At 38.1% G+C, this 16,404-nt stretch overlaps 1 protein-coding gene across 2 annotated transcripts; it reads left to right on the forward strand.

Moving 5' to 3' along the window:
• The first annotated feature begins 762 nt into the window (after positions 1-762).
• On the forward strand, positions 763-9,574 carry LOC131326216 (bifunctional TH2 protein, mitochondrial). Of its 2 annotated transcripts, XM_058358903.1 has the most exons (8): positions 763-778; positions 811-1,171; positions 5,934-6,042; positions 6,358-6,651; positions 6,762-7,176; positions 7,310-7,576; positions 8,581-9,169; positions 9,269-9,574. In XM_058358903.1, exons 2-7 carry the CDS (start codon positions 843-845, stop codon positions 8,991-8,993), a joined length of 1,827 nt encoding a protein of 608 aa, XP_058214886.1. In that variant the 5' UTR covers positions 763-778; positions 811-842; the 3' UTR covers positions 8,994-9,169; positions 9,269-9,574. The 2 variants fall into 2 exon arrangements, with proteins under 2 accessions (XP_058214886.1, XP_058214887.1); XM_058358904.1 differs by lacking the exons at positions 763-778; positions 811-1,171 and adding an exon at positions 4,753-4,919.
• Positions 9,575-16,404: the final 6,830 nt, after the last annotated feature.

The raw sequence follows: 16,404 nt of genomic DNA on the forward strand, positions 1-16,404 counted from the left end.
ATAAAAATGGGCACAAATTCTCAGACAAAAATTTTAAAATATGTTTTAAACGAACATCGACAAGTTTTAGAATGATCGAACTCGTTTTGTTAATGACTTTATTTTAAAATATTTACTCCAGACGGTTAAAAATAAATAAAATAAAATAAAAAACTTCAAATAGATAAATAGCTCGTAAATCAACAATATAAATGTACCATATAATGAATTTAGACATAAAACTAATTCTATATGTGTATTTTTGATATATATGCAAGTGTGTGTGTTTATATATTAACACACTTTCATATTTAGGCTAATTTATACAAAATATATAAAAATATTTTTTAATTTTGAGTAGGGGCACGCGTTCGAATAGGGGCATATGCCCCGCGTGCCCCCTTTAGATCCGTCCCTTGCTGCATCGTTGGTTAACAAGCCGAGCTTTGAACTGCTTGCGATTAGTCCGAGATGGGGATGGTGCTGTGTAGTGGTGTGCGCAGCACTGTGCTGCGCACCTTCGAGCCATTGGATTGTATATCTGATGGCTCGGATCTCATCTTAGCAATGAACGACTTTCGATCGTTGATTGCATCTGAACCGTTGAATGCATAATCCAATGGAGTGCGCAGTACATTGCTGCGTACACCACTGCACGCTATCTGATTCCCAGCCCGGTTTGAAATAAAAATGTTCTCAGGCACCCCTCCGGTTCATCCCCCAGCTACCCACTCTCTACAGACACACCCCTATACAGACACGCACACGGGGGAGCAAGAAAGAGAATCTCTCTCTCTCTCTCTCTCTCTCTCTCTCTCCTAACACACACACACACACACTCTCTCTCTCTCTCTCCTGATTTGATGCGCCTGTTCCTCAATCCAACCCCGATCAAATTCATTCGATCTCTATTCTCTTCTCCCCATCACAAATCCCCACTCCTCAGACCCATCCGCGCCGAATCATCGCCATCGGCGGCGATCACAATGTCGACGATCACGAAGTCGACGTCCCTCGGAGCGGTCGCGGAGGAAGGCATCGCGAGGCGGTTCTGGATCAAGTTCAGGAAAGAGTCCACCCTCGCTCTCTACACTCCCTTCGTCGTCTGCTTGGCCTCGGGGGACCTCCGCCTCGACACCTTCCGCCAGTACGTCGCCCAGGACGTTCACTTTCTCAAGACCTTCGCCCAAGCGTCAGTAGTCTCTTCCCCCACCCTATCGGCTTTCTTTCAGTGCACTTTTATAACGTAGTTGTATCGTTTTGAAGTATGTTGCTCTTTCTGGTATTGTTTTGTAGCTGAGGAATAAATAAATGGAAAGTAAAGAAAAAGTGGAGAAACGAAACTGATCTTAGGGCTCGCTTGATTCACGAGATTAACGATCCTACTCCTGTACTGTTGTCTATTTGTCCCAGGACTTATTTGTTCCAATCTCATGTTTGACTGCTGCGGGATGGATTACCTCCCAGAGGGAGAGAGAGGTCATTTTTATAATCTGAGGGTATTTTTTGTAATTTTTAATAATGTGAGTTTCCCAGGTGCTCTCCTTGATCTCGTTTAATCCCGCGGTCCCCTCCTGCCTTGGGATTATAAGTACCCCCATATAGGATAAAAATTAATCATAAAGGATAAAAATTAATCATAGGATTTTTAATCTCGAGTCTCGACAGCCATTTTGGGAACCAGACATGGGATAACATGGAGGATTAGGTGCAGTTAGTCCTATCCAAGGCACCAAATCCGCCAATCAAATGAAGCCTTAGGTTATTACTTAGGTGCAGTTACTTGTTTGATTCGCAGTTACTCTTTTTGGTTTGTTTGGTAGTTGAGGAATGAATGGAAAATAAAGAGAAAGGGGAGGAACAAAACTGCTCTTGGGCTCGCTTGATTCACGAGATTAACAGTCCTAGTAGTGATAGTCCAACTCATGGACTATTTGTCCTAGGACCAATTTGTTCCAATCTCATGTTTGACTGATGCGGGACTACCTCCAGCCTCCAGGAGAGAGGTCATTTTTATAATCTAAGGGTATTTTTTTGTAATTTTTAATACCATGTCGAAATGAGTTTCCCGCTTGCTCTCCTTAATCCTGTTTAGTCCAACTGTTCCCACGTGCCTTGGGATTATAAAGTACGCCCATATTGGATAAAATTAATCCTAGGATTATTAATCTCGATAGTCATTTTAGGAACCGAAAATGGGATAACATAGGATTAGGCACCTAATTGCGCCTAATGCTCGAATCAAATGAGGCCTTAGGGCTTAGGTTATTACTTAGTCAATAGGATCTTAAGTTCGCTTGAGTATGTGACTTAGTTGAGTTCCGAGTTGATAGTTGAACTTATATCTTCATTTTTTTGACATATGGACGTAGAAATGTATGTGAGACACCTAAACTAGCAGAGACATGGAAACACGAAACTGCCATCGCCATGACCACCGTGGTCACGAATTAAAATTTCAAATTTTGCAGGACCACGCATTGAACATGTTAAAATCTACTTATAACTTTATTTATTGAGCTAAATATGAAAGTAGGGTTTAGGGTTTCGTATGGTGTCTACATTACTCAAAAACAGTCCAAACATATTAGAACTAGTGGTTTTGAAATTGAAATTCCTATTTCGATATCCACCCAATCACCAAGCAAGCAATAGGAATTGAAAAATAATGATGAACACCGGATATGTGTGGAAAACCCTAGATGGGTAAAAAACCACGTGAAGGAATCAAGCACTAAAGAAAACATTGTACGGTTACAATCGAACTTACTACACAATTGAGAATCCTCACAATTGACTCAAGACCGATAGCCGAATCCTCGTTCACCGTACCCAGTGCTTGACTGCCGCCGCCTCGAATCCTCAAGCCTTCCAATTACCCTTCCAGAAATCCACCTCAACCATAGAGATTTAATGTAACTTGTACCTCTTGGAGATTACTCGAGCGAGTATTGATCAATGGATCTTTTAATAACTCCAAGATACAGAGAATATAATTTCCAAGTCGGTTTTCTTTTGGCTGCTCTCGTCGCCCTAGAAGTGGAGAAGATATGTCTATATACAATATACGGATACCCAATTGATTAACCAATAAACCTGTTGTATTCCAATTTAGCTCCTTTAAAACCGTTTGATCTTAATTGCTGACGACGTCGCACCTTTGGTCATTTGATTCACTCACTCTCATTACATGAACCATGACTCCTTCCACTAATACACAGTCAAATCAAAGTAGATATCAACATGTTCAAGACAAAAATCAAAATAAATAAAAACTAAACTAATACACAGATCTTGAAATCACTTTACAGATGAAAGTAGGGTTTAGGGTTTAGTAAGGTGTCTACATTACTCAAAAACAGTCAAAACATAGTAGATATCAACATATTCGAGACAAAATAAATAAAAACCAAACTAGTACACAATTCTTGATATTGGTGCTTATTGAAGCGTGATAGAGATGAAAACAGTACATCGGGAAAGCCTATCCAAAACATCCGTGAGTGGAGAGAGATCTATTGCCGATAGAGTCTCAAAAAAGCTTCTAGTTCCAACTTTCTTGAGCAATGGTGCGACCTTTCTCACAGCACCATTGGGGCTGTCTAAGAGAGGCTAGACCGAAATGTAAGGGGGACATACGACCCTAATTTGTAGGGATTTGGTAGGAAAAATGTAAGGTGGGCTTGCGGTTCAAGGCCAAGGCCCTGAATGAGCTTTTAAGGCCCAAAATGAGTTTTTAAGGCTTAAATATTTATGGGCTTTAAAAACTCATTATTAAACCGCAAGCTCACCTCATATTTGACCTACCGGCCTAAATACTCATAACCTTTTTGGGGCTTTATAACTCATATTGGTTCTTAAAAATTCATTATGGGCTTTGGCCTTGAACAGCAAGTGCACCTCACATTTGATGATGCTGGATGAGATTGAAATTAGGCCTAGTATAATCAAACACAAGAGAGAGTGTCTGCTTTTGGGGCAATGAACAGTAGACTTGAAAAAAAAAATTGCAAGAAGGAGATGAAGGGTTAGAGAAGGATAGGTCTAGGCATCACACTTAGAAAATCCAAGGCATCACACCTAGGGGCTCTTTAGCATCACACCAAAGAAAAGATTGCATCACCCAATCTAATAGCTTGAAAGCTACTCAATTTTTCATTCATTCAATCACGATTTGCCATAAGGCTTACAGTCTTATTTATACCCATTTCAACTTGACTCTAGAACTTCCCAACATGAATAACCTTCAACTAACTTTAGACTCCCGAAGACACATTGAACATAGACTCTTTTACTCCATTAACGACATGGAAAAACTAAATGACTCTAAAGACTTTGACTAGAAATTAAATAGACTTGACTAGAACCCAAAAGACACTCCTAAGAATCCATCACATGTCTAGTCAAAATCCTTAGTACGACCCATGGGCAATCCTTACCCTCCAAGACCAAATAATGGTTAAATTACTGGAATGCCTCTGGCCACCTTTTCTGGACTGCATCATTTGACCTACCGGCCTAAATACTCATAACCTTTTTGGGCCTTAAAAACTCATTCTGGGCTTTGGCCTTCAACCTTTTTGGGCCTTGAACCGCAAGCCAACCTCTCATTTGACCTACCGGTCTAAATACTCATAACCTTTTTAGGCTTTAAAATCTCATTATGAGCTTTGGTCTTGAACCGCAAGCCCACCTTACATTTGTCCTACCAAATCCCTACAAATTAGGGTGTTCTCATATGTCTCCCTCACCTTGCGCCCTTGCCTCTCTCAGACAGCCCCAATGGCGTCCGGTTTCCTTCGGTCTGTGAGAAGGTCTCACCATTGCTCAAGAAAGTTGGAACAGAAGCTCTTCTCCGAGACTCTCTTGGCAATCGCTATCCACTCGCTTATGTTCTTGTAGGCTTTCCCGCTGTACTGTTTTCATCTCATCACACTTCAGTAAGTACTAATATCAAGATCTGCATATTAGTTTGGTTTTTATTTATTTTGATTCTTGTCTCGAATATGTTGATATCTACTCAATTTTGACTGTTTTTGAGGAATGTAGGCACCTTACTAAACCTTAGATCTGTGTATTAGTTTTTTTTTTTTTGGGTCTCGAATATGTTAATATCTGCTTTGTTTTGACTATTTTTGAGAAATGTATACACCTTAATGAACCCTAAACCCTACTTTCATCTGTAAAGTGATTTCAAAACCACTCGTTCTACTATGTTTTGACTGTTTTTGAGTAATGTCGACACCTTACGTAACCCTACACCCTACTTTCATATGCAAAGTGATTTCAAAACCACTCGTTCTGCAAGCACAAACCTGCGATGTACAAATTCTCAGTTCATCAGGCTGTATGAGCCGATACACTGTAGACATGGCTGGTTTGAGTCGCTTGACATTTCACAACACTTTTTCCTTTGGTTTTTCTTTTCATGCTGATTTCTTCCCCATTTGCATCAAGTTTTTTTAAACAATCTAGATGTCAATTATTGTCATTTATGATTCTTTGACCAAAGAAACTTCAATTTGGAAGGGCTCTCAATTAGGGTTCAATTTGGCACATGAAGGCCAGGTTTGGGTTTGATTTTTGTGACAAAGCATCAAATTGGGTTCGATCAGAGTTTGATTTCATGTATCTAACATGTATGCATATATATAGATCTCGCATTGACCAGTGAAGGTAAAACCATGTATTGCATATACAACTGCCGCAACTGTTACACTGGCTGATTACCTCTTTTTAAATCATAACATGAATAGAATGAACCAAAGGATGATATATTTTTTGTAGTCAATTGGTAAAAGATTCATAATTTATATTTGATATAAGAATAGTTGATAAAGTTATATAATGTCTCTTTGATATTTCATATCTGCATCTGCATGGACATAAAATTTTTAATGAGTCATTGGACAATATTACTGAACTTTTTCCATTTTTATTTGGGATTTTCTTAGGTATGAGTTGGCGGAGGAGTGTGCAGATGACGATGATGCAAAGGCTGCAATCAGTCAGTTGAGGAAGGCTGTCCTAGAGGAGCTAAAAATGCATGATTCTTTTGTCCAAGTAAGACATTAAACAATGTTTGGCACAAATAATGTTTCGTTACAAATGTGTTGGAAATTTCGATAAGATCACGACTACTCACAGATTGTTTCTTACTCCTCCCAAACCTCTTGATATGGGGTATTAACATCTTCTCGCTCTTTGATCCCTTGATGCATTTTTTCCGTGAAATGTTGGTCTTTTTTTTCCTTTTTTCTTCCTGTTTTACCTCCGAATTTATATTTGTTTAGTAAAGTACCATTAACAATAAGGCAATATACGTCCATTTCCTTGTTTAAATTGTGACTCATGGAATCTCGAATATTCGTTGTGTAGGAATGGGGTTCTGACATGGTCAAAGATTGCAGACTCAATTCAGCTACAGTTAAGTACACCGATTTCTTGTTAGCAACAGCTTCAGGGAAGGTTGAAGGAGTAAAAGGTCCAGGGAAACTTGCGACTCCTTTTGAAAAAACAAAACTTGCAGCTTATACTTTAGGTGCCATGACACCTTGCATGAAGCTTTATGCCTTTATAGGGAGTGAGCTCCAGGCACTTCTTGATTCCAACGAGAGTAGTAGACACCTCTACCAGAAATGGGTCGATAATTATGCGTGTGAAAGTTTTCAGGTTTGTACCATTATTAAGCGCACTGCGATGTTTCAGTTCTTTTTATTATACAATTCGCATACTGATTAAAGTTTCTGAGGGATTACTGTCCACTTTACTGGTAAGTTAAGGCATCAGCACTGCAAACAGAGGACTTGTTGGACAAATTAAGTGTTTCTTTGACCGGAGAGGAGCTGGACATCATTGAGAAGCTTTATCATCAAGCCATGAAACTGGAAATTGAATTCTTCTGTGCTCAGCCACTTAATCAACAAACAGTCGTTCCTCTGTTGACGGAACACAAGCCTGCAGATAATCTTTGTTTGATATTTTCTGATTTTGATTTGACGTGCACCGTTGTTGATTCATCTGCCATATTGGCGGAGATTGCAATAGTAACGGCACCAAAATCTGATCAGATTCAAGCTGAAAATCAGATTGTTCGGATGCCATCAGCTGACTTGAGAAACACATGGGGAGTTCTTTCTAGGCAGTATACAGAAGAGCATGAGCAATGCATTGAGAGAATTTTGCTCCCTGACAAAGGTACGGACGGAACTTTTGAGGCGTTCTTGTATGACATTTCAACTTTCGGAAAGTGTACAAAAAACTGTGTGACGTTTCTTTTGCGTTTTTTAATAGTGCTCAGGATTTGATGATCTTAATTCTGTCTTTGCAGCTGAGAGATTCAACTATGAAGGTCTGCATAAAGCACTTGAGCAACTTTCAGTTTTTGAAAAGGGGGCAAATTCTAGAGTGATTGAATCTGGAGTACTTAAGGGTCTAAATCTTGAAGACATAAAACGGGCAGGGGAACGTTTAATTCTCCAAGACGGTTGTACAGATTTCTTCCAAAGCATCATAAAGAATGCAAATTTGAATTCAAATATCCATGTACTTTCCTATTGTTGGTGTAGTGATCTCATTAGATCAGCTTTTTCATCAGGTATGTTCCCCATTGATTTAACTGTACGATATGAGCATAAAAGTCCTGCATTTAGCTTTTACATTGTATGTCAAATTTACTTTCTTAGACCGGCTTTCACTTGGGGATGCTGAAATCTGTTGTTTTTGCATTCAGTGGAATGTGCTGACATTTTTCACTTTACTGGTACTTGGTGTTTTTTTGAGTCAGACTTTACTGGTACTGATACTGTCAATTAAGTTGAATGTTGTAAATCCATTCTCTTCTTCAGGCACACTTCTTTAACCCAATTAGTTTTAGGGTGTCTTGCCATTCTGTCAGAGGCTCCTCTTAAAATTAGCATCATCTAGGGCTGTTCAACAATCCTTTCTTCCGAGTTCTGACTAATCAGACGGAGCCAAATTGACTCTTCCAGACACGGTCCGCTCCGAACCACACTGATTTGCCTAGAAGCAGTTGGTTCCATGAAAAGAGCATTCTGTTGAGTATTAAGGAGCTTTGGTCCATTGGTTGGTTTGGTCAAAGACACCCGCAGCAATTCCGATTCCCCTCCTCGAAACCTCCCCTCTGTTCTCCACTTCTCCTTTGCTAGAAACCCCTCTCCCTTGTTTTGTTTTAGGTTATATCTCAACAAATGCCCCTCATCTAAAGCCCGTTCCTTTTCAAGGTTTTCTTTATCGGTTTTGCTAACCTCTGCCCACTCGGTGGAGGATAATAAGCACATAATTCCAAACAAGTTCGGATATCAATGCATATCTTACAGATATTAATATACTTTCACAAATATCAATACACTTTTCTCTTATATAAATGCACTTTTTATCTATTATCCTACACTATTTGGGCGGAGGTTAGAATAATCCTTTCTTTATTAGTACTTATAGATGAAAGAGCTTGTTAATTTCGCAATGTTGGGATGTAGTTACTGAACTTTGGATGGGGTAATTTTCCTCTTTCCTATGTGGTATTTTTGTGAAATTGCTTGTTAAGATGATCAGTTCTCTTTGTTTCCTCTTCTTGGACAGGGGGTTTGAATGTTCTGAATGTACATGCAAATGAATTTGTCTATGACAATTCTGTATCTACTGGTGAAATTGTTAAAAAGGTTGAATCGCCCATTGACAAGGTTCAGGCTTTTCGAGATATTCTTACGAATCACAGAAGTGAAAAAAAGGACTTCACTGTTTATATTGGGGACTCAGTGGGTGACTTACTTTGTCTACTTGAAGCAGATGTTGGAATTGTGCTTGGATCGAGTTCAAGTTTGAGGAGAGTGGGGAGTCATTTTGGTGTTTCTTTTATTCCATTGTTCCCTGGCTTGGTTAAGAAGCAGAAAGAATGTGTTGAAGGAAGCTCTTCTAGTTGGAAGGGGCTATCTGGCATTCTTTACACAGTCTCTAGCTGGGCTGAAATACATGCTTTCATTTTGGGTTCGTAGAAACACTTTTTGTGCCCACGCACTCATCGTATGTATGATAGAACACACATATACAGGTTGGTGGCTAGTTTTATTACGGGCCATGGATCAGTTGCTTTCCTCCATTTATGTAATTCTACAGGGTCTTCTATGCAGAGACGTAAACAGGCTTCTTTTGGCTGGTTGTGCTAAGCGGGGTACTTACTATTTCTCGGTGTTCTCTTTCTTTTTCCATCGGCTATGATATTTCCTCTTTGTAGGTTGTATTGACCTTTTTGTTGAAAATGTTTTGTCAGGTATTGAACGTTTTATGCGGCAATCATATCCCGAAATGGAGGGCTATCGACACTGTCCTACTATATGTCAAAATTAAGTGGTACTCTTGTGCTTTCACAGGTTATTGCTGTTCGGAATTTTGTAGAATGGCAATTTAGAGGAAACATGCTATATGTGGATGTTGTGGCACTGGTTCTTATGGAGATAAGTTCTTGCAGGCCATTTCTTGATCTTTCAACTCTCCATAAGTGAATTAGTAGTATGGCCTAATCTTTGATGTCATACTGCTTTTATAATCCGATATCAGTCATTTTTTTTGATGATTATTTCGGATGCGAGCAGAGTAAACTTTTCTTCTATGTTTTTTTACTGGCACGGTCAAGAATGACTAGTAACTTTACCCATCTTGTATGGAGAAACGGCGATTGTCTATGCACGTGTCTGACCAAGATACAGTGATTGCCAATAATACTTGCCAGTTAGGAAAAAAGGCCATGACTCCACTAATGGTATGCTTTGGGGTTCAAAACTGGGGGCACAACATTATAATCGTTGGCACATGTACTGGGGGAATACTCTGGGTGAATACTTCACTTTTATTCTTTGGTGGCATTTTTTCTTATCTGGCCTGTGTGACTGGTTCACTTTTCCTTATGCTAAGAAATGGATTGTTGTTTTCAGTCTCTTTCTTCCTACGTTGTTCATTGAATTTCCCTGTATTTTCATGCTGTTATGCATTCATAGATAGAGTACACCAATCTCCTGGAATTCAGACACAACACAAACATAGCATTTTACCTGTCTACTTCTAAAAATTTCCCCTTAAGCCCCACAACTTGATGGGCATTTCTTCTAGAAAAAAAGTATTTTCATCACTCCTGATCATTGGGTTTTACCTGCCCCTACATAGCCTTGGCAAGTTTTTTTTTTTTTTTTTGATTGACGAATGTTGGGTGTTGTTAGAATAGTTAAAGATTAGCTCCTTGGAGGAGGAGTTTTAACTCTTGACCTTATTTCTCCTAGTGTCTAAATGCACTCCATGATGTCATTGGGCGAAAGGCCTCTTTTCTGGTGGCCTAGGCAAGATTTCTTGGTTGTTGGCACTTGTTGCTATGGGGTTGAACCGTTGAACTATGACTACTAGTAGTCTAGTGTCTACTCACTGGGTTTCTTTAGCGAAGGAAGGTAATAGTTTTGTTATTGGAATGTTGTAGGTAATTCCGTTTTAGGTTTATTTTGTCAACATCAAGATTACACTAGCAAGCTAGTTGGAGTAGGTATTTTTGTTACACGACAACATGCGAATACAGATTTGTCACAAATTACCAGTTTGCACGTGGCACGTAGACTATTAGTAAATGCTGTGTGCCGTTCACACAAAAACAAGCCTGTACTAAAAATTCAAATATTTCCAAATTACAACACGAATGGGAACTGCACTTGAGCGGCTTGAGGGATTCGTTTTGCTCTGGATTACTCATCATCAGTAGGAGAACGAAAAGAACACGCCAACGTTTAGATAGTTGCAATAACATGTGATGCACGTATGTAAAGCAAAATGAGTACCACTGGCTTAAAAACCTTTTCATTGTGCCAAATTATGTCTTCTTTATTGTGAAGAAGATGATTGCATGAAAAGGTGAAGGTTTTTTCCCATCTTTACTTATCTGTGTCTGAATGGATGTCTGTTGCTCCAGTTCTTTTCTCTTTTATTTTGTGCGGCGGTTAGGGATGTCTGAGTCAGTTTACAAGCACCTCGACTATTCCCTTTCCCGATCGGGTCTGGCTTCAGTTCGGTCATGCTGTTACAGTGGTTATTAACTTATTACTTTATGTTTTGTTGTTTCTGGAAGACAATTGTCAACACCTCTAGTTCATGAGGGCTGGAGCGTGCTGTCCAATTCCAATGTGACTTTTCCGAGTTTATTTCAATTGGTCGAAATTGTTCACTCTAAGAACTCATTGAGAACATTGAGCATGTCAAAAATCTCCTAGTAACAACTTTAAATCTCTGGACCATCCTAGAATTGCCTCATCCCCCTTTCTTCAAGCGAAAAGTCTAACGATACAGAGGAAATTGGCACAGATCTACAGATTTTTTGCGGGACTCTTTTTGGATTCCGCAAAGACCGCCCATTTTTCTTAAAACATTATTTTAGGGATCTTGGTACAAAATCATCTCAATTGGACATCGGTAAGGATTTTCTCAAAATTTGCATGGCAAAATTGATTGATTCGCCCTACGAATTTTGAAAAAGCCTTTAGCAATATCCAATTGAGACAATTTTTTTACAGAGATTCCTTGAAAAGATTAAGCGGTTTGGGCTATCTTTGCGGGACCTGAATTGGGCCCCGCAAAAAATGTGTGGATAATCTATTCTCACTTTGTGTGAATAGCATTGTTCTCCGTCGGGTGGAATTGTTGTCATGTCACGCTGATTTTCGGCGGATCATCGTGTAATTCACCTAATTTGCTGATCACTGTTCTGTTCTTTCCTTTAATTGTAGTTTATGGCAACTCTCAAAAGATTTGGCCAAGTGCGTATGAGAAAGTAAATGAGTACTCGTTTTCTATGAGGTCGTATGTTCGAATTTTATGAAGGCCAAATATTCCAAATCTTGGAGCCACTGGAGTGATTGCCTGATCATTAACTTCAAGACACTGAAATTAGTCGAGATGCGTGCAAACTGATTGATTCGTACACCCGGTTATAGAAAAAAAGGATGTAGTTTGTGGTGGTGGTGGTTGGAAGAAGTCAAGCTTGAAACAGGAAGGAACAATCATATATAGCTAGACAAATGGGATTGTGATACTGGAGGGATTATTGTATTGTCCCAATGGATAATACTATCATAATCTATCCATATTATAAAATGCAAGATTTGGTAATTCAATGCTTTTTGAGATTAACCCAACTTGTCTTGTTTCTCCAGCCGCCGGCTCCACTGACTAATGAAACCTTTTCTAGTCACATGTACAAATGAAAGCATACTTCTGATATTGAGAAAAGAAGAAGAAAAAGAAAAAGCACCCTCCCTAGTCCCTCCACCTTTACCCTTTAATTTCTCATTTACTCTTCATTGTTTGCAGATTTTATGTTGTATTTGTTTATTATAGATTGTTACTCCCTCCGTCCCCTTTTTAAAGTTCATTATTTTATTTGAGTTGTCTCTTAATAAGTGTCTATTTTGTAAAATTAGTGGGTAAAAGTTTATACATTTTCTATTTTGCCTCTAAAAATAGATTACATTTTGAAAAGTTAGTGAGTAAAAGTATAATGATACTCCATAGAGAGTAAATAAGAAAAGTAGAGGTAAAACTTGATGTGAAAGGTGTAGTGATGATGTTTTCTTAATAAGTTGGAGTTACGAAGCGGGACATTTAAAAATGGACGGAGGGAGTAATATCTATTCTAATATGAGAAATGTTAGGGACAAAAAAAACTTACTCCGAAAGTATCCCGAAAAGAGCAGCTAGTGGTTGAGATTCACTTTGATGTGTGTGACACAATCATCAAAGTGATTATCAACCACTGATTGCTTTTTTCGAAATACTTTTTAGGTGTCTCCCATTTTTAAAGTCACTGTCACAAAAGTGATTTCCGTCATTGTTCTTATAAAAGGAAAAAGTTGGTAAAATTACTCACGCTCTCCCATCCCACTCTCTTCTTATCCCACGTTTCAATTTCAACATACTTGCACACACGTCTGTGTGTGCCTAAACTGCTAGTAAAAATAAGAAGAGAAGAATATAAGTATATTCATCATAGCTAGTCCATTGACGAATACGTTTATCTAGTCCATGAATCCCTTTGTTGTCTAGTGTGCTTATGATCTAGAATGACAGGTTTTTTTGAAGAAATTTTATTTTTATTGAAACAAAAACCCATTCTAGGAGTAAAGGGATTCAAGCAGAATGAGGGCTAATTTGGTTTCAAAAGTTAAACAGTAACTTCTTTTTTTTCTTTCCTTTATTCAATTTTTTGTTTTTTGTATTTGTTAGTTTTGCGTCAATTTTTTGTTAGTCGTCTTATTGACTTATTTTTGTCTTTATTAAAAAAATTATAAGTTTCGATCAATTTTTTTTACTTTTTCGATTCTTTTCGTCGAGACGAATTAATAAATCACGAAAGTTTGACGCAAAACAAACAAATGCAAAAAAAGAAATTAAAATAAAGACAAAAAATTAAGTCACTCTACGGCTCCGTTTGTTTTGGCATAAAATATTTTCCAGTAAAATGTTTTACCTATTTTCCGGTGTTTAGTTGTGTAAAAAATGAGAAATATTTTTCCTTAATTGGATGAAAATGACTTACCCTTAAATCTTCCGAAAGTTATTTTCCGAAATGAACCCGCTACCTTCTACTGCAATTCTCACTGCTCAGTTTCCTCAATCGTCAATCCTAACCCACGTTCAATTCCACTATTCTCAGATCTCTTTACCGTTTAAGTCCCCATTCTCTCTCTCTGTCTATACTATTCTGTTGATTTCTAAAAATATTTTTCAAGTGCCAACCAAATACTGAAAAATAAAAGTTCAAAATTTGTTTTCTGAAAAAAAAAAAAATTATATCGAAACAAATGGAGCCTATTTTTCAATCCAAACCCACCTTGAGTATTCAAGAGTGGTGGAGATTGTAAAATATCATATCCTTCCCCATATCTGAGCGGGGATTTTTAAAAGGCCAACATACCTGCTACCAGTGGGAATTTTTTTTTAAGGAAACACCCTTTCCATTTGTCACCCCTATTTGGATAATTGGATCTTAGCGTTTTGTTAGATGCAAATTGCAATAGTCATTCAAAAAACGCCGCCATAAAGAGGTGTCAAATCTTGGATAGTTGATCCGCGCGAGAGCTCCGAAAGTTTTTGCAAGGAAGTCTAATGAACGGTGTTGTGATGGTTGTCTTTAGTCATAGACTCTCCGAGATGTTCAAGTTAGATGAGGAAGGTGAGAAATTGTACGATAATCGGATAATTTTGAAAATTTAGCGCAAACCAGGGTGCATACCTAGCGAAGGTGGCATATATTGTAAGTATACTATATGTAGGGTCATTGTTGGATAAGAATGCTATGATTAATGATTTGAGTTCCATATTGATGTATATCATTTTTGCGTAGATTTCTTTTCAACGCGTGCTCTTAGCGATTCGATGTGATCTCTAACAATATCGGGTCCCTTAGCCTGTTTACTTGTACTGTATTTTGCTAGGCATAGCCAAGCAATCAATCCTCTCAATGACCGAAATGAGAAATATTCTACCGCTACAATGGTGGCACATCAGATGATACTTAAAATGTAATCACCGAATGTGTTCACCAACGTACTATTGCTAGCAGAAATTTTCCAAATTTTTCGGACCCCTTGGCTATTTTTTGTGGATTGGAGTTGCTGTAGCGCGGCAGCTGCACTATACGGTGTAGTGCGATAGATCCGAACATCCATCTCGATATGAAGGGCTCGGATTTAATCCGAGCTTTTATAAATCCGAGCCATCTATTGTTCGGATGAAAATCCGAACCGTCCATTGTCAAAATGGACGGCCGGATTGACCGCACTACAATACTCCCGATTGTGGAAATTACTGCCGTCTCAGATATTATCCGTGCACGAATGATCAGCAGTTGACTTGTGCATATTAATCCAGATATTTTATTTTAATTGAAAATGTCACTTCAAATCATCTGAAATTAGGAAAGATTAGGTCTGCACGTATCATCTCATCCATGTCCTACAATTAGTAGGTAACAAATAGACCCTCAAGAAAATGAGAGAGAGAGAGAGAGAGAGAGAGAGAGAGAGAGAGAGAGGAATTTGATCCACTACTTCAAAGCGTACAGTCGATTACGAGATACACGAGATAGAAACCACATGTACTTATCGCAAACAACTGTGGTCGACACACCATGGGTTGCTCCACTGTTTCGAGCGGATGTTCAGATTTTAAGAGTACTCTTCAAGACCTAAGATTCGATTCTCTATCGGGTGAATACCCCGAAGTAAATGGGGAGCCGTGACTGGTGTAGTCGCACTAGCTCCCTTGAAAGTTTGGATTGCGCAATCGGGTCCATTTAGTGGCCAGACTGTAAGACTGTTCCTCCATTATCCAAAAAAAAAAAAACTGTGTTCGGTTTGAGCCTCTATAAGCTATAATCAACTTTTTTTTGCGCACGGTCTCCAATAAGTTTTATTTATAATTGTTATTATTATTTCTCTGTCGACCTCCCTTAAAATTCAAACCAAACAGAGGGTTCCGATTGAACTCAGATTCATGTTGATTTCTCTCTCTACTTCTACATTTTTTAATTACGAAATTCCAGTGGCTCTGTAATTAACTTTCATTTTGGTTTAATTTGTAGTAATTGTATTTAATTTTCCGGTCGACCCACAATTTTACATGGTTCACCACTTCACCTTAGATTCCCATACTAATACTACATGAGTGTGTGTTCACCAAAGCTCCAAAAAGCAGATTTTAGTTTTTTTAAAAAAATGAAGCTGTTGTGAGTTTTTGTAGAAAATCCTTTTCAATAGATTTTTAGAAACCGAAAATGGGTTCAAAATTTGATTTTAGAGAACTTGGGTTCGAGGAGCTTTTCGGATCAAATTTTATATTCTAAGTATTCCGGAACTAATTTTTCAACTTTTTTTTGCAGTAAACTTTATAAACTTTTACCGTAGTTTAATCATAATTGCTATATCGCAACTGCAATAAACAAGTTTATTTGCTTCTTATAAAATCTAAATAAATATACAATCTGGATTAAAATCTGAAGTTATAAAAATATAAAAGTTGAATCCTTGTTCCGATGGTCTTACCATGTCTTGAGTGCAAGATGTACAAAATTAGGTACTTCTCTCTTCATTAAAAATATCCATATTCGTGCAGTGCTAGAAAATGATAAATAATTCGGGGACAGAAAATTCCACCAACGTTTACATGTGTAATTTACATTATCTCATTTCTTGTAAACTTATTTTTTTTTCTTGTTTCGTGTGTTTATTCGTTTTTTTTGAATTTTTATTAGATTCGAATCATCTTTTTTGGATTAATCATACGTCTCGATGAGAAGAGTCTAAAAAGTACAAAATTATGATGGAAAGACAAAAAAAGCTAACCATGCAAAGACGGAAAAAGTTCCAAAATTGGTTT

Source organism: Rhododendron vialii, chromosome 5a, assembly GCF_030253575.1.
Source record: "Rhododendron vialii isolate Sample 1 chromosome 5a, ASM3025357v1".
Lineage (NCBI taxonomy): Eukaryota > Viridiplantae > Streptophyta > Magnoliopsida > Ericales > Ericaceae > Rhododendron > Rhododendron vialii.